Source organism: Trematomus bernacchii, unplaced genomic scaffold (genome assembly GCF_902827165.1).
Source record: "Trematomus bernacchii unplaced genomic scaffold, fTreBer1.1, whole genome shotgun sequence".
NCBI classification, from domain to species: Eukaryota; Metazoa; Chordata; class Actinopteri; order Perciformes; family Nototheniidae; genus Trematomus; species Trematomus bernacchii.
This window is the reverse complement of record NW_022987625.1, coordinates 2,920,855-2,934,636: the sequence shown is the minus strand read 5'-3', so window position 1 is coordinate 2,934,636 and position 13,782 is coordinate 2,920,855. Positions and strand designations below refer to the sequence as shown.

The 13,782-nt window shown below is 42.2% G+C and overlaps 1 protein-coding gene across 1 annotated transcript; it reads left to right on the top strand.

The window, feature by feature from the left end:
• Positions 1–230: 230 nt before the first annotated feature.
• Positions 231–10,487, top strand: cotl1 (coactosin-like F-actin binding protein 1). The gene is given in 6 exon segments (XM_034132876.1): positions 231–627; positions 629–666; positions 1,560–1,581; positions 1,583–1,643; positions 8,774–8,931; positions 10,277–10,487. Coding segments are annotated over 6 exon segments (429 nt in total). The 5' UTR covers positions 231–588; the 3' UTR covers positions 10,388–10,487.
• The last annotated feature ends 3,295 nt before the right edge of the window (positions 10,488–13,782 follow it).

The following is a 13,782-nucleotide window of genomic DNA, read 5'->3' as shown; positions in this document are numbered from 1 at the left end:
TTTAATCGAGAGGGATCATTATTAATTTTATTGTATTTTATTATTCTTATCACACCTTTTACCTCCCTGTGTCCCTTGTACTGTTATATTATGTGCTATACAAATAAAGCTTTATTATGGTATTTTTGCTTTTTGCATATGTATAAACAGCTGTGTTTTCCTCTGCTGTCATTCCGCTCACAGCTTTATTTTGAAAGTCCCTACCGGAAGCTGTGTGTGTGTGGTGTCTGCCTTCACAGCGGGCCTCGTTCCTCTGACCATTCGCAGGAGAAGGTGAATCCAGCGTCTGGGGCTCTCCTCTGTTTGTCTGCTGCCAACCTGATCGACGAGCATCACCAACGCCCATAAAGTAGCACTCTCCAGGAACTAAAGCTCGCTGCTAGAAGCCCCGCTGCCCCTCCGCACCCCCCGCCGGCTCCGTTGTTCAGTGCAGTGGTCGTGATTTGGACCGGAGCCTTTGTAACCGTTATCAGCTTTAGTCCTCTCATGTATCACATGTACTGTACAAGTTAGCGACTTCTTATCACTGTGCGGCTAGTCTCCCTCTTTGGACTGATTCACTGCGACTGTTTGACTTCTACACGAAAAATGGCAACCCAGATCGATAAAGAGGCTTGCAGAGAGGCTTAACAACCAGGTCCGAGACGATAACACGGACACCAACTGGTGAGTGTGCGGACATACTTTATCATACTCTAATACAACATAAACCTACTGTTTTTTTATATGCATATTTGCTAAATTAATCTTTATTTTTATTGTAATAATTACGTAATAGCCACATATTTACGTCAGAGACAAATGAACCACTCAATATGTCAGTTTTCTATGAAATCTGAGTTAAATGTTAATTCCCTCAGCCTGTTACCGCCCACTGCGCCCTCTTTTCCGTGGCGAAGGCTGCGAAAATGAGAGGCGGACCTTTTATAAAACCTTAAATTACATCTAAATATACACACTTTGGCTAACAAGATACTAGCCGAATGGAAGACAGATACATAAAGATATAGAACATGTGAATAACTGTATTTATGCCCACATTAGCTTGTGCATTTAACCAAAGTCATTTTAATTGCTTGATGTTTGACCGTAGTTCGCCCCCGCTCAGTCTGAATAAGACATTAGGGGGTTTGCCAGCAGCTCAAAGCCTTGGGGAATGGTTGCACACGGATACACGAAACCCCGATTCCAGTGTTGGTTCCTCCAACAATACTGGTGTGAAAAAATGCAGCCTTCCTCCGGCCTCCTGGTTTGATGTATTCTATAATCTGTATTCCGGCTCTTTAGCGGTCACACATGCACAGTTATCAGGCCCAGCGGGGCAGAAAGTAATTTCCTTTGTCCTGTATTCAGAGGATAACGTTATAGTAGTGACAACACACATGGCATGGCTGACACGACAGCTCCACCATTGCATGGGGTCTTGTGTTTTCTGTGCATGTGCATTCTGCAAAATGGGCCTCATGCGCACATATTGCCCATGGCCGTGAATCAACAGATAATAAGACATGAGAATGCATGGAGTGATTAATAACGCATGGTGTTCTGCATCTTTCCAGGGCTTGTGTTAAATATGAGGGCTTCCATGATCCTACCTGGAGGAACAGGGGCGGACTATGAGGACTTCAGGGGCTTGTGCACAGGTAAAGAATATATGTCATTGTAATAACAACACATTAGTGGTTAGCTGGTGTGTAATTTCATTTAATTTAATTTCAAACCTTTATTTAACCAGATTGGTCCCATTGAGGATCATAGATCTCTTTTTCAAGGGAGACCTGCAGCATATAGGTTCCACATGAAACATAAAACAATAAAGGACATCATACATTATATTTACAGGTACATTAACAATAGTTAATACTTTACATAGTTAATGTGTGTGTAGAAGGTCCACCGTAGGTTCTGCAGCCTATATTCACTCAGCTTGACTTGCAGCAGGACACTAATCTCTTAAGACTCTGTGCTCAGTCACCATTGGCCTTGAGCCGTGTTACTACACTGTCAACGCACTTGCTACTGTATGCATTGCATAATCTGTTTTACAATATCCTGTGCATGCTTTTATCAAGGTAAAACATTTAAGGTCAGTGTTTTGTACAGCAGCGCAGAAATATTTTGTGACTATGGGAAGCATTAGAGCCTCACTTTCTACTTCTAGTCCTCCAACTATTTATCATTTATTCAGGTTTAATGTGTACTGTTACTGCCTTTGAATAAATAAAAAGAGGGAGGTAGGAGCGGGGCGATTTGGATTTGAGCGACCTACGACCGACCGATCGATCGAGCACGATGTAGGAATCGAGCCAGCAGCCATCCCGCCAGCCAGCAGCCAGGCCAGCCAGCCAGCCCGCGCGCGCGCGCGGTCGCGCGCGCGCTCTCTCGCGCGATCGATCTATCGAGCTAGCGAGGATCTAGCGACAGCCAGCCATCCATCCATCCCTCTCTCTCTCTCTCTCTTCTCTCTCTCTCTCTCTCTCTCTCTCTCTTCTCCTCTCTCTCTATATCTACTATCTATCTATCTATCTATCTTGTATCAACACAAGAAACAACTATGTACTTTCAGAAACTGATTCCCAAGAATAACTGCTAGCTGCCCCCCTCTCCCTGTGAGTTGGAGAGAGGCTGGGTGTGAGTTGGAGAGAGGCTGGGTGTGGCCGGGTGTTTAAAGCCTGCCGCCTCAGGGCTTTACTCCTTCTTTTCTTCCTGATATTTCAGAGCTCACATTCCTGTGTTGAAGTAAGTCATTTCCAGCAGGCTTTACAGCCGTTCAGCTGGTGCATTTGCCCATTGGTTCCTGTTCAGAGATGACACACACATCATCACACTTCTTCCTGTCAGTGGGCTTGTTTTCCTTATTTAGCAATGAAGTTGTAACTCTGCAGAAAAGAGTAGGAGGGGCCGATGCAGACGGCTCCCTTTGAACACTGATCTGAGAGCGATCCAGCTGCAGGAAGTAGAAATAGATGACGTCTGTGGATCAATGCAAGACGATACTGCATACAGGAGGAGGCTTTCCAGTAAACATTTACAACTTATCTCATTTGCCACAAAGACTTAAAAACCCAATTGGTGCCTAAATCTTTACTCTGCCATATTGGTGGCGTGGCTCGAGGGGTGGCAATGGCAGTGTTAGTCATTCCAAAGTGGAATTCCCCAACACATAATGGTTGGATTGCCATGATTGGGAATGATTTTGATGACTGTTCCTCTAGCACCACTAGCAGCAACTTTTATCAAGTGGATGGATTGGAGCAGAATTGTTTGCATCCAATCATAATCCCCAGAAGATGAATCTCCTCCTCCAGTATATATAAGGTTGTCATTCTGATTCTGACACGGTGGCACTATGGGGCGCGGCATCCGATCTGAAATCAGAGGCTTCAGATTCATCACATTCTGTTGACTGGCTTCAGATGGCTTTGGGGATTTAAGGCTCTAAAGGAGGTTTTCATACAACACCAATCAGCTGTGTACAACAGAACTGTAGGATATAACAGATGGTTCTGAGAAAGCCTAAGACCCAGTTTACACAAATATTCGGACTGAATTTGTGCCGACTCAGTGATCCTCCCAGCTGTTTGCGCTTTTGTTACAGCAGAAGGGTTTAACCCCCCCCCCCCCCGGTGGATCCAATCTTCTTGTAAATCTGACTAGGAGATAATATTTTGGGTGTAAAGGTTATTCTACTGAGGGCAGCTTTGCTGAAAATAGAAAGTGTCTATCCACTGGGAAGCACGAGTAGGCTCAATAACTTTCATTATAATCTGTCTGTTGTAAATGTAGATTTTTGTGTACAATAGGAAAAGTCAGAGTGACACCCAAATGAGGAGAAGTCATTCTGTGAAGGCCCATACATATTTATAGCAGATTTAAGGGAAATAATGCGTTCATATATTTAGTCAAGAACCAAAGAGGAAATTTTTGGGAAAGGGGAACATTTGATTTAATGTTGCTCTACATTAGAGCTAAAACAATGAGTCAACCAACTAATCATTTCAGTTTTTTTCTAGCAAAAACAAATATTCCAGGCTATCTAATGACAGGATGTGCTGCTTTTCTTTTTGAGTATCATTAAATCAAATTTGTTCTTGGTTTTGTGAAATACAACAAGATACTTAACCACTTTCATTGGGATGTGGACAATTCTGATGAGCATTTAGCTATTTCCCATTTAGGTCTACCCTAGATAATAACTGGGTGTCGCCAAGATGATTAGGAGTCTTCCTTTGGGGATCCATACCGGAGGAAACGGTTAGCTGATTGGCATCAGCGTCCTCAGCGCTGCTGTTAGCGAAGATAAAACCAGGACCAAAGTGTCTCAGTTAACATGTTGGAACAGCACTCCTGGCCAAACCCACCTGACACTGTCCACAGGAGACAGCTCTGGTTTCCAGGCTGTTCCGCAGAGGGACTGAACAGGAAGATACGGTGTCACCGCCTCCTCTGCTCTGCCAAAATCAAGTCAATTTATGCAGAGCAACGCGTCTCTCAACAAGTCTTTTTGCTGTCTCATCATTGCTGAGTTTCAGGGCACATTTCTCTGCAGACACCCCCCTCCCTTGCACTAAAACTAACTGCTGTGTCAGCATGGCTTTAAAGGGAAGACAAACCAGAAAAGGAGGAAGTGTGTGTGTGTCGGGGGGGGTCCAAGTGTGGCTGAGGGTATGTGTTCTTTCTGGCCTAGAACAGCGACAATGACATATAAGGCAAAGGGGGGTGGTTCACCTTGAGTGTTACAGCATTTACTTGTTGAATCGTGTGTGTGTGTGTGTGTGTGTGTGTGTGTGTGTGTGTGTGTGTGTGTGTATGTGTGTAAAGGTGTTAAAACTTGCTATGTCCTCTGTGTGTGCAGCGATAAGGCTGCTAAGTGTTTCTCGTGGCTACTTCTGTTAATGTGCGGCTGCTCTGATCTGAGAACAGTGCTGCTGTGTCTCTGCCAATGAAGTGTTAATCAGCTGCTTGAACAGTTACATACAGATAATAAAGGTTTCACTGTAATAACTCCCAATGGCCTTCAGTAGAATCAGCCTGTTACTTCCTTCAGAGCCATTCTGAACATATCATTCTAAATGCCAGGACCATCATTATTATCAAATGGAAGTGATTGTTATAATGCCGGAAAGAATTCACTGAGAATGGGTTGCGGCCGCTGATTGCATCATAAATTGTGCATTAATTGCGATTGCTATATGCCATGTCTGAGGGTCGGAAACATAAAAGAAGATGCACTAATGATATAACAAAGCAAACAAAGCCATAACGTTGTAGCTGAGTGCAATTTGCTCTTTTTATGTCTGATTGTAATTGTACACGTACACGTACACGTACAAGTACACATACACGTACACGTACACGTACCAAGAACACATTTGGCAGAAGGAAAGCAGAGAGAAAAAGAAAAGGGACATTTTCACGGGCGAGCGAGAGGTCCTGACTTCAATGGTTCAGAGGAATTGTTCCAAAACCTCATGCAAGAATTTAAATATAACATAGGGAAATACTTGTATTCTTTGTTTTAAAATTGCAGTAAAATGGATGTGAGATCGTTTATGGTTTTATGGTTTATGTCTGTATCTTGACATAAAGAGCCAAACATTAGCAGCGTAACGGTGTTGCCGTGAAGTGATGCTGGGCAGGTGCCATTGGATGTTGGTGGAGGAAACCAGTGCGATGTTAACTGAGGCAGTCATACGTCAGTACGTCAGTACGTCAGACCTGAACCACTTTATTTCTGTGTAACGCAGTATTTGAGCGGTTTACAGTATCAACAAAGCAGAGCTAGAAACAGAGCTACAGAGGACAGTGACACACTTTTTCCACTTTCTAAAGTTAGAAATCATGGTTGAAACTGGCAGTTAGTCATAATGCATCTCTCTTTAGACCTTCCCTGACATGGGCAGGAAGGTCTAAAGAGAGATGCATTATGGGAGGTAACAGATCCAGGGCTGCTTCCATTCTCTCTGAGGAAACATGTGAAATGGTACAATCCCATGTGACAGATCAACGTTCTATTCATTTCATGTACAGTAATGTGTCTTCATGAGTAGCCTACATTTGAAACTGACTGTCTGACACCTCTTGTGCGTGCATTTAGAAAATGATTCTTGCAAAGCTTTGTGAGCTGTGTGGGCTTTTTAGTTTAACCACAAAAATCAACACTTCCTCTGGAATCCCCCTACCATGGCACTTTAAATTGCTGATGAATTTGTATTCAATAGCCATGAATCTTGGTTTAGGTACTGTTCTCCCTCGTGCAGGTTTTTTATTAACAAGAGTCTGGCATACAGGAAATGTATCATTTTGACTAAGACTATCTGGTTTCAACCATGCTACGTCAGCAGTCAGTGTACAGACACATATCTGGGATTTCTGCCTGCTAATAGGACCGCTTTTAGATCATGTGAGGACAAAGGCAGCACCACAAGAGAGGGTCTTTGATTTAGAAGACATCATTAACCATTTGAAGAGAGCAGTTGTGCACCACTGCTTTCTTTGTGCTAAATTAGCATTAAGGTAGCAGAAGAAGATGACTTGAATTGTCAATCTGTTGTTAGGACTAACATACAGAAATATTTTGTTGGCAATTTCTTTGCCAGTATTATAGATTGTTGGCTTCACAACGATAGATAAGCCAGCTTTACGATACTACATAATGTCAGAAAGTGCACTTTTATCAGCATTGGCTTGATATGAAACACTCAGAGCTGTGGTCTAGTGTTATTAGGGTTGCAACATTACGGGAATTTTCAAAGATGGAAACTTTCCATGGGAATTTATGGGAATAATCAGGAATAAACTGGGAATTTTCAAAATGGAAGGTTGGCTCTTCATAGGGAACTTAGTTGGGGAAAGTATATTTGAGCATAATCTTGACTAAACAAACAGATGCCATTCAAGTACACTTGAATATCCATGCCATTCCTCAATCACATGCACATACTGTAGCACACTGCTTACTGCATGGCTATTGAGACCACACCCCCTACAGGCACTGTGCATTCCTCCATCACATGCACACATGATTTCTGCATTTTTGTTCATTTTTGAATGAGTGGTGTTGGGGGGATGAGTCATATTTAACTCAGCATCCATGTTTTTGTTCTTCAATGAAACAAATGATTGTTCAATAAAATAATTAAAACTTGTTCTGTTGTACTTACAAATAAATCTGTTGAAATGTCATGTTTTTTAATTGTATCTTTTTGCATGGATATTATGACAAAACAAAATGTTATATTTATGCTTGGATAAGATAATTCAATTACATTACCCTCAATTCCAAGTTAGTTCCCATTAATTCCCATTATTCCCATGGAAGGTTTCCAATATGGAATATTTCCAAAATTCCCCAGCTTAACTTCCCATGGAAATGTACCGGAAATGTTCCGCCCCTTTGCAACCCTAAGTGTTATAGATAATAATGGTTTGTCACTGTTGCAGTGACCATTACCTTGACATGAAGACTCCTTCCTCCCAAGAATCAAATTAAAACATCTTAGTGTGGCTAAAAAATGAGAATTTTATCAATGAATAACCCATTACAGAACATTCTTAATATGAACAAATTGAATTGAAAGGAATCAATGTCATTTTGATATCACCTTTAGAGGAGGGGAGCTTAATGTAAAACTACAACACATAGGTGTACCTTAACCCCCCCCCCCCACACACACACCACCTAATGGCTACACACTGATGTTCCTCACACACACTCTCATCTGATTTAGGATGAGGTCTGAAAACAAGTAATTTGATTAATATTGCTATGGTAGCTCTGCACCAACACATTCTTTTAGCCTGAACTCATTTTGTGCTTCCGGAATCTGAATATTGCACTTTGGAATTGATTTGGATACAATTTCTATGAATCATGCAGCCATACACAGGATCTATTTAGGATTTAGAAGCTTTAAGAGGTACAACAAAGAAACAAAGCAGCTGAAGGGTTTTCAGGCTTGTGTCACACACAGTCTGTTGACCTGAATACCTCCACACACACACACACACACACACACACACACACACCACACACACACACACACACACAGTATGGGGGTGTTGGACGCTTTGGAACTCCAAAAAGCAGAACCTGGTGTTACTCTGCCACACTGAAACTCTTTTTGCTTTGTCTGGCTTCACAAACACTCACACATGAAATACACACACAGTTTAGTTTAGAAACACCTAATGCAACACAAGATTGAGAAATATTGGACAAACAAGGTGTAGCTTTTTCTATGAGCGGATAGAAAACAGAGCAAGGCTGTGTACTGGCAGGAGTCTGATGGTACGGAATGTATGGTTATGACCAAGCCCCCAGGAAGTGAGCCAGGCATTCAAGCCCATTTTCAAAGTGACTTAAAACTGGGACTCCGACTTCCGTTTCAGCCGCGTGATGCCATTGGGCCCAAAAAGACTTTTCCCCATTGACTTACATTGGGGGAGAGTCGTCTGTATATTAACAGGGTATGTTCCGACCCCATGCAGAACATCCCCCGGAGACCCAGGGTAGGCCATTCTGAGACACTTTGTATAGGAATGAACGGGGCATCCAACCATCCACTTCTCTTTACACATGCATAGTTAAGATTTAAATGAAGTTTTGGTATTCTTTAAGACTATTTTTGGGGCTTTTCATGCTTTTGTTTAAAAGAGAGATAAACAAGAGACAACATGCAGGCCGCTGTGAAAAAATAAATAAAATGATTAGTTGTTGAAACCTACAATCCGTGTATTCAGTCTAACATAGTCTCCTCCTCTCCTCCCTCAGATGACGCTCGTCTGTTCGCCTTCGTCCGCATCACGATGGGAGACGCCATGAGCAAACGGGCCAAGTTCACCCTCATCACCTGGATCGGGGAGAACATCAGCGGGCTGCAGCGGGCCAAGGTCAGCACCGACAAGGCGCTGGTCAAAGAAATCGTGCAGGTCAGGAACTGGGTGGGGTCACATGGGGAGAATGTAGCAATGCATTGTGGGTGTAGAGAGTGGAGCTGTAATGGTCCTCTGGGAGGACTGCTGGGTTACAGAGTGCTGCAGACAGTCACACACAATATGATTCTAACAAACAAACAACAGTCTGAACTCTGGGTTACGGAAGCCCTGAGAGGCAAGTAGAGAAATCAAATCTGTTGATCTATTTTCTGTCAAATGTAAAGTGCTCTCCTGTGGTTATGACTTAATAACAGGTGAAGAAGTTATAGTGCCGGGATAATCTTTTATTCCAAAACAAAATCAAAAACCTTGTTCTGGGTAACTCTTTCCATCTGTGAAAGAAATCAGCAAAATTGGCAGGGGATTTTTATCATGAATATTTTCTGCCAGGATGTTTTTTGCAACAAGAAGCTGAAGTGCATGACTGCCACATATTCAAAATAAGAATAAAACAATCCTGTTTTCCCTTAATTTTGGATAAGCGCCACTTACAGTAAGATTCATCTCGGGCCAAAAGTAAGACATGACAGTCATTTTATTGGCCGATTTGTATTTTTTTTCTCACTTGCCTTTCGCGGCTTCTTTAGTGGAGAAAATGAATAAAGGTGGTAAGAAAAAAAAGTTAGCGTTTTACAACATCCGGTTCCCTCGTTGCAAAGTCAATGGTTTTCTGAATGTGTTTTTGGTTAGATGCCTGAAATAAGCTCTGTGGTTAACACAAACTGAAACAACCATACCGTTTTTTCAACATCAAAGTGTCTGAATAAGTTGCTACCTTGTTTATAATCTGCACAGCTCTCCACTTCGTAACAATAATGCCCAGATTTGATTTTATTATTCCAAGTATTTTGTCATATTATACTAATTGTTTTTTTGGCAAATCTATATTTCAAGTAAATATTTCTTTATCAATTAATGTTAAAAACGTTTTTTATAACTGTTTTATGTTTTTGGTTGTTTTTCTTGCAATCTTTAACTTAGCTGTTTGTGATTCTGATACGTCAGTCATCACCCCACTGGCCTAGCATTTATGCTTCAAATCATAAAGTAGTGTTCAAATGTGGAGTTTATCCTGTTGAACAAAATGTGTAAGTACCATAAATGTTTTTAGCCACCAGTCTTATCTTCGTTAATATTCCAGAATCCAATGGAACAATCCCATTGCTTTTTGTCGATGTTGTCGGGTAGCCTACAAAAGATGTCATAACTGAAGTATGGTTTTGCTTTCTGTACAAAAACCCCTTGTAACATTTCAAAGTGTACCCAGCTCTAATTCGCCCGGTCTGTTCACATTCTGCAACAAATGAAAGTAACTTTGGATTTTTCTTTGGTTTTACAGAACTTTGCCAAGGAGTTCATGTTCAGTGACCCCCGGGAGCTGGATGCTGACAACATCCGCTCAGAGCTGAAGAAGGCTGGGGGGGCCAACTACGACGCTCAGGCCGAGTAGAGAAGTGCCATGTCCACGGGAGGGGTTGGGTGGGGGGGGTCCGTTGTGGTCAGGGTGGGGTGTGGTGGAAAAAGTGGGGCGGGGGGGGTTGGGACAAGGCTTCTACCTCTTGGGGAGAGAGCAAGGCAGGATGGGGGGGGGGGGGGGGGGGGGCTTGACAAAGGGAATGCACGCACAAAGGATCAGAGGTGCAGCAGTCAGTGGAACCAGTCACTCTAATGCTGACTCATAGCAACTCTCTAGAAAACTTCCATTATATTTTTCCTCACTAGTTCCACCGTGTCCTCTCAACAGCAGCCTTAGAACAGATGAGAAACATCTGGTTACTGTAGTTACAGAGTGTATTGGTACAGATGCTGTTGGTGCACCTCTGAACATCTGCATAAGGGCGTTTATATACTTTATTTGAACAGTGTGAGCTGCACTGCTCACCTACTTGTACACACAAAGTACATCTAAGGACAGATAAGGAGCACATTGAAATATCTTCCTTGAGAACCTCACATTTTGCCAACATAAAGAAACGTTAACGTGGTTTCACTTAAGGACGTTACTGTAATAACCCCAGATATAGATGAAAAGATTGACAGGACTTTTTGTCTTTATGATAAATCGTTAGCAGCTGATTAGCTTAGCATACAGAAAGGGAAAAGCTAGCCTGGCTCTGTCCAGAGGAACTACATCTGCCTACCGCCACCTCTAGAGGCACCAATCTCATTTCATGTCTTTTTTGTTTAATCTTTACTAAAACTACAGTGTACAGATGAAAACATGAAGTCACTGTTCCTGACTTAGAGATAGTCCTGCATGCTACCCACTGCTAAATGGCACATTTACACTTTTATAACTGGTTTTTTGTACCATTTGAACAAATGAGATACACTGTATTCATAAATTAACTTTAGAGGTGTGGTGGATATATTCATGTATGTCATAACCAGGCTAACTCTTTCCCCCTATTTTCAGTCTGTGTGCTAATCCAAGCTAATCAGCTGAAGCTTCACATTGAACGGACAGATATGAGAGAGGTATCAACCTGATCATCTGCCCTCAAGGAACAACAAGCTAGCAATTTCCCCAAAATGTCCAACTGTTCCTTTTAGGATCTTATCTAAAACGATATGCTAAAGGCAGAATTGACTGCAGTTCTGTTACTTTATTGGGTGTCTGCATTCACTGGAGTTAAAATCAGTATATAAGCGCTCTTAAAGATCACAACCTGCCTCCCCTCTCCCCCTCCCCCCGCCCTCTCCCCGGTGGTGATTTACTGTGCCGTGCGTAACATCTCAAACTCATCCTCACCTCAGCCGGCTGCAGCTGAGCAATACGAGGCTTCAGCACTGTTCGCTAGGAATCATCTCACGTAATGAGGATGAAGGGTTTCACTTTGAAATGGCATGTGGTGGTGATGGATCATGTTGTTAAAATTGGAAAGGATAGAGGTGTCATTTTGAAAGAAAACTCTTAACTGGCAGGCATGTGTTTGCCACCAGAGCATGCTCTTAGTCATGATACACTGTACCTCCAGGAGGAAGAGATCTCCACTGGCTCACATCCTTGGTGATGGCTGCTGGCTCGCTTTGTCTTGAGTCACATTTAGCCTCCTCTTCATTCTCAGCAGCTGTGTTTGGATTACAGCCCACTACTTCCATCTGGTCCTGAGTCCGCTTGTAATTCAGCCTGTCTGCAGGCCTGTACTCTGTGCTGTGAACTCCTCCTTTCAAAGTCCAAATGTGTCTTTTTGTAAGTGTGATCATATATGGACCTATTTTGATGTACTTCCTTATTCCAGGTTTGTTGGATATGATCGATGTTAGCCGTTTCCAGGGCTGGGGCAGAGTTTGTAGAAGAGTACAGGGCAAAGGCTGAGACTCTTGGAGGCTTCCTGCCTGTAGATATTATGCCATAGAAATACAGAGAACACCTTTTATATCGACCCGTCAGCAGCACTTGTAGTCAAGTATTGAATGTTTTCCAACATATCAAAGGATTGTGAGGATGGAGATCTTTTCCTCTGGTGTTTCATCTCACATCGACCACTAAAGGTGTCCATGCCTATTGTAACCTTCTGTGTTTGGCTGCCTTAGCCTCCCAGGGAGAGAGGGGCATCATGGGAGCTTTTGAACTCTACACTGTGATTGGCTACCGTCCTTACATAGGGGTGGGACTCTGATCTGCTCATGGCTCATTACAACGTGGGCCTGGGTTCATCTCTCCCCCCCCCCCCCCCCCCCAGGAGGAGTCATTTCTCTAGGGTGTAGCATCTCTGTTTATTTGGTTTCACCTCTCCCCCCTGCAAAACAATGGATGTTTTACTTGTACCTTTTATGTTTTTGAGATGAATTTTATTTTCTCTGAAGAGTTTTACCTTATGATTTTATTTTTAAGAGCATTGTTATCTTGATCATTGGCAAAAGAGATTTTCAAAAAAGTAATGCAAAAAAAGAAAGAAGTGGGCACAAGATCAGTCATTTCAAAATAAAAATTGATGTTTTTTCCAAAACCTGCTTCTCAAAGTGTCTTCTGTGTGTCGAATTGCACAAAACCATGAATAACAATTATTTTGGTGACCACAAAGATGTGGGGTTGTGTCCATGCTTGTTAAAGTGTTTCGATTGGCTTAAAGCAAATACAAATGTCCATATGAAAAGAGAGTTCGTCAACATAACAGTAACAGTATATTAGGTTGTCTCCCAATCAGACCTCTTCTGATGTCACATGTCAAATATACCTCTGATTGGCTGTTTGTTTCATCCTTTTCTTAAACGGCTGATCTGGTAGTCGCTGACTACACTTTTAAATGGGTGCAGTCTATCAAGTCAATTTAAATGAAAATGAGTTGACCTACTGCAGAGAGATGGTGTGATTGAAGTTGGACTTGAAGGAGGATTTTACAAAACACTTTTTATTTGAGTTCCTAGTGCACTGCATATGTGAACAAAGCCTTTGTTGAGACCTCTAATAAATAACCATCTGATGCAGTGCACAATCATACACAGATATGATCATCCAGGAAGTGTTGGCTGAGGATGATGAGTGGTGGACATGGTATCTGATATCATCAGGGTTCCAAACATTGGATTGCTAGATGATGCATTTTCTCTTCATCTATGAAACCATCACAAAGGGCTTTTCACTAGCTGAACTGCAGCCAAACAATCATTTACATACAATTACAATCCCTGCATACTATATTAATGCTATTTATCAATCAATGGATATCTTCCCCTTGTAAAGTTAGAGACTCAGAAATGTCAATCACATCCGTGAACAATGCTAAAGGAGAAGCGAGGCTTTTCAATGGTCACTGACCTGGTTATGCTTTCAGAGGAAACTGCAGTGACACGCCCATTGCCTAAGACAATGATACAAAGCATGTGAATAGGTATACGCAT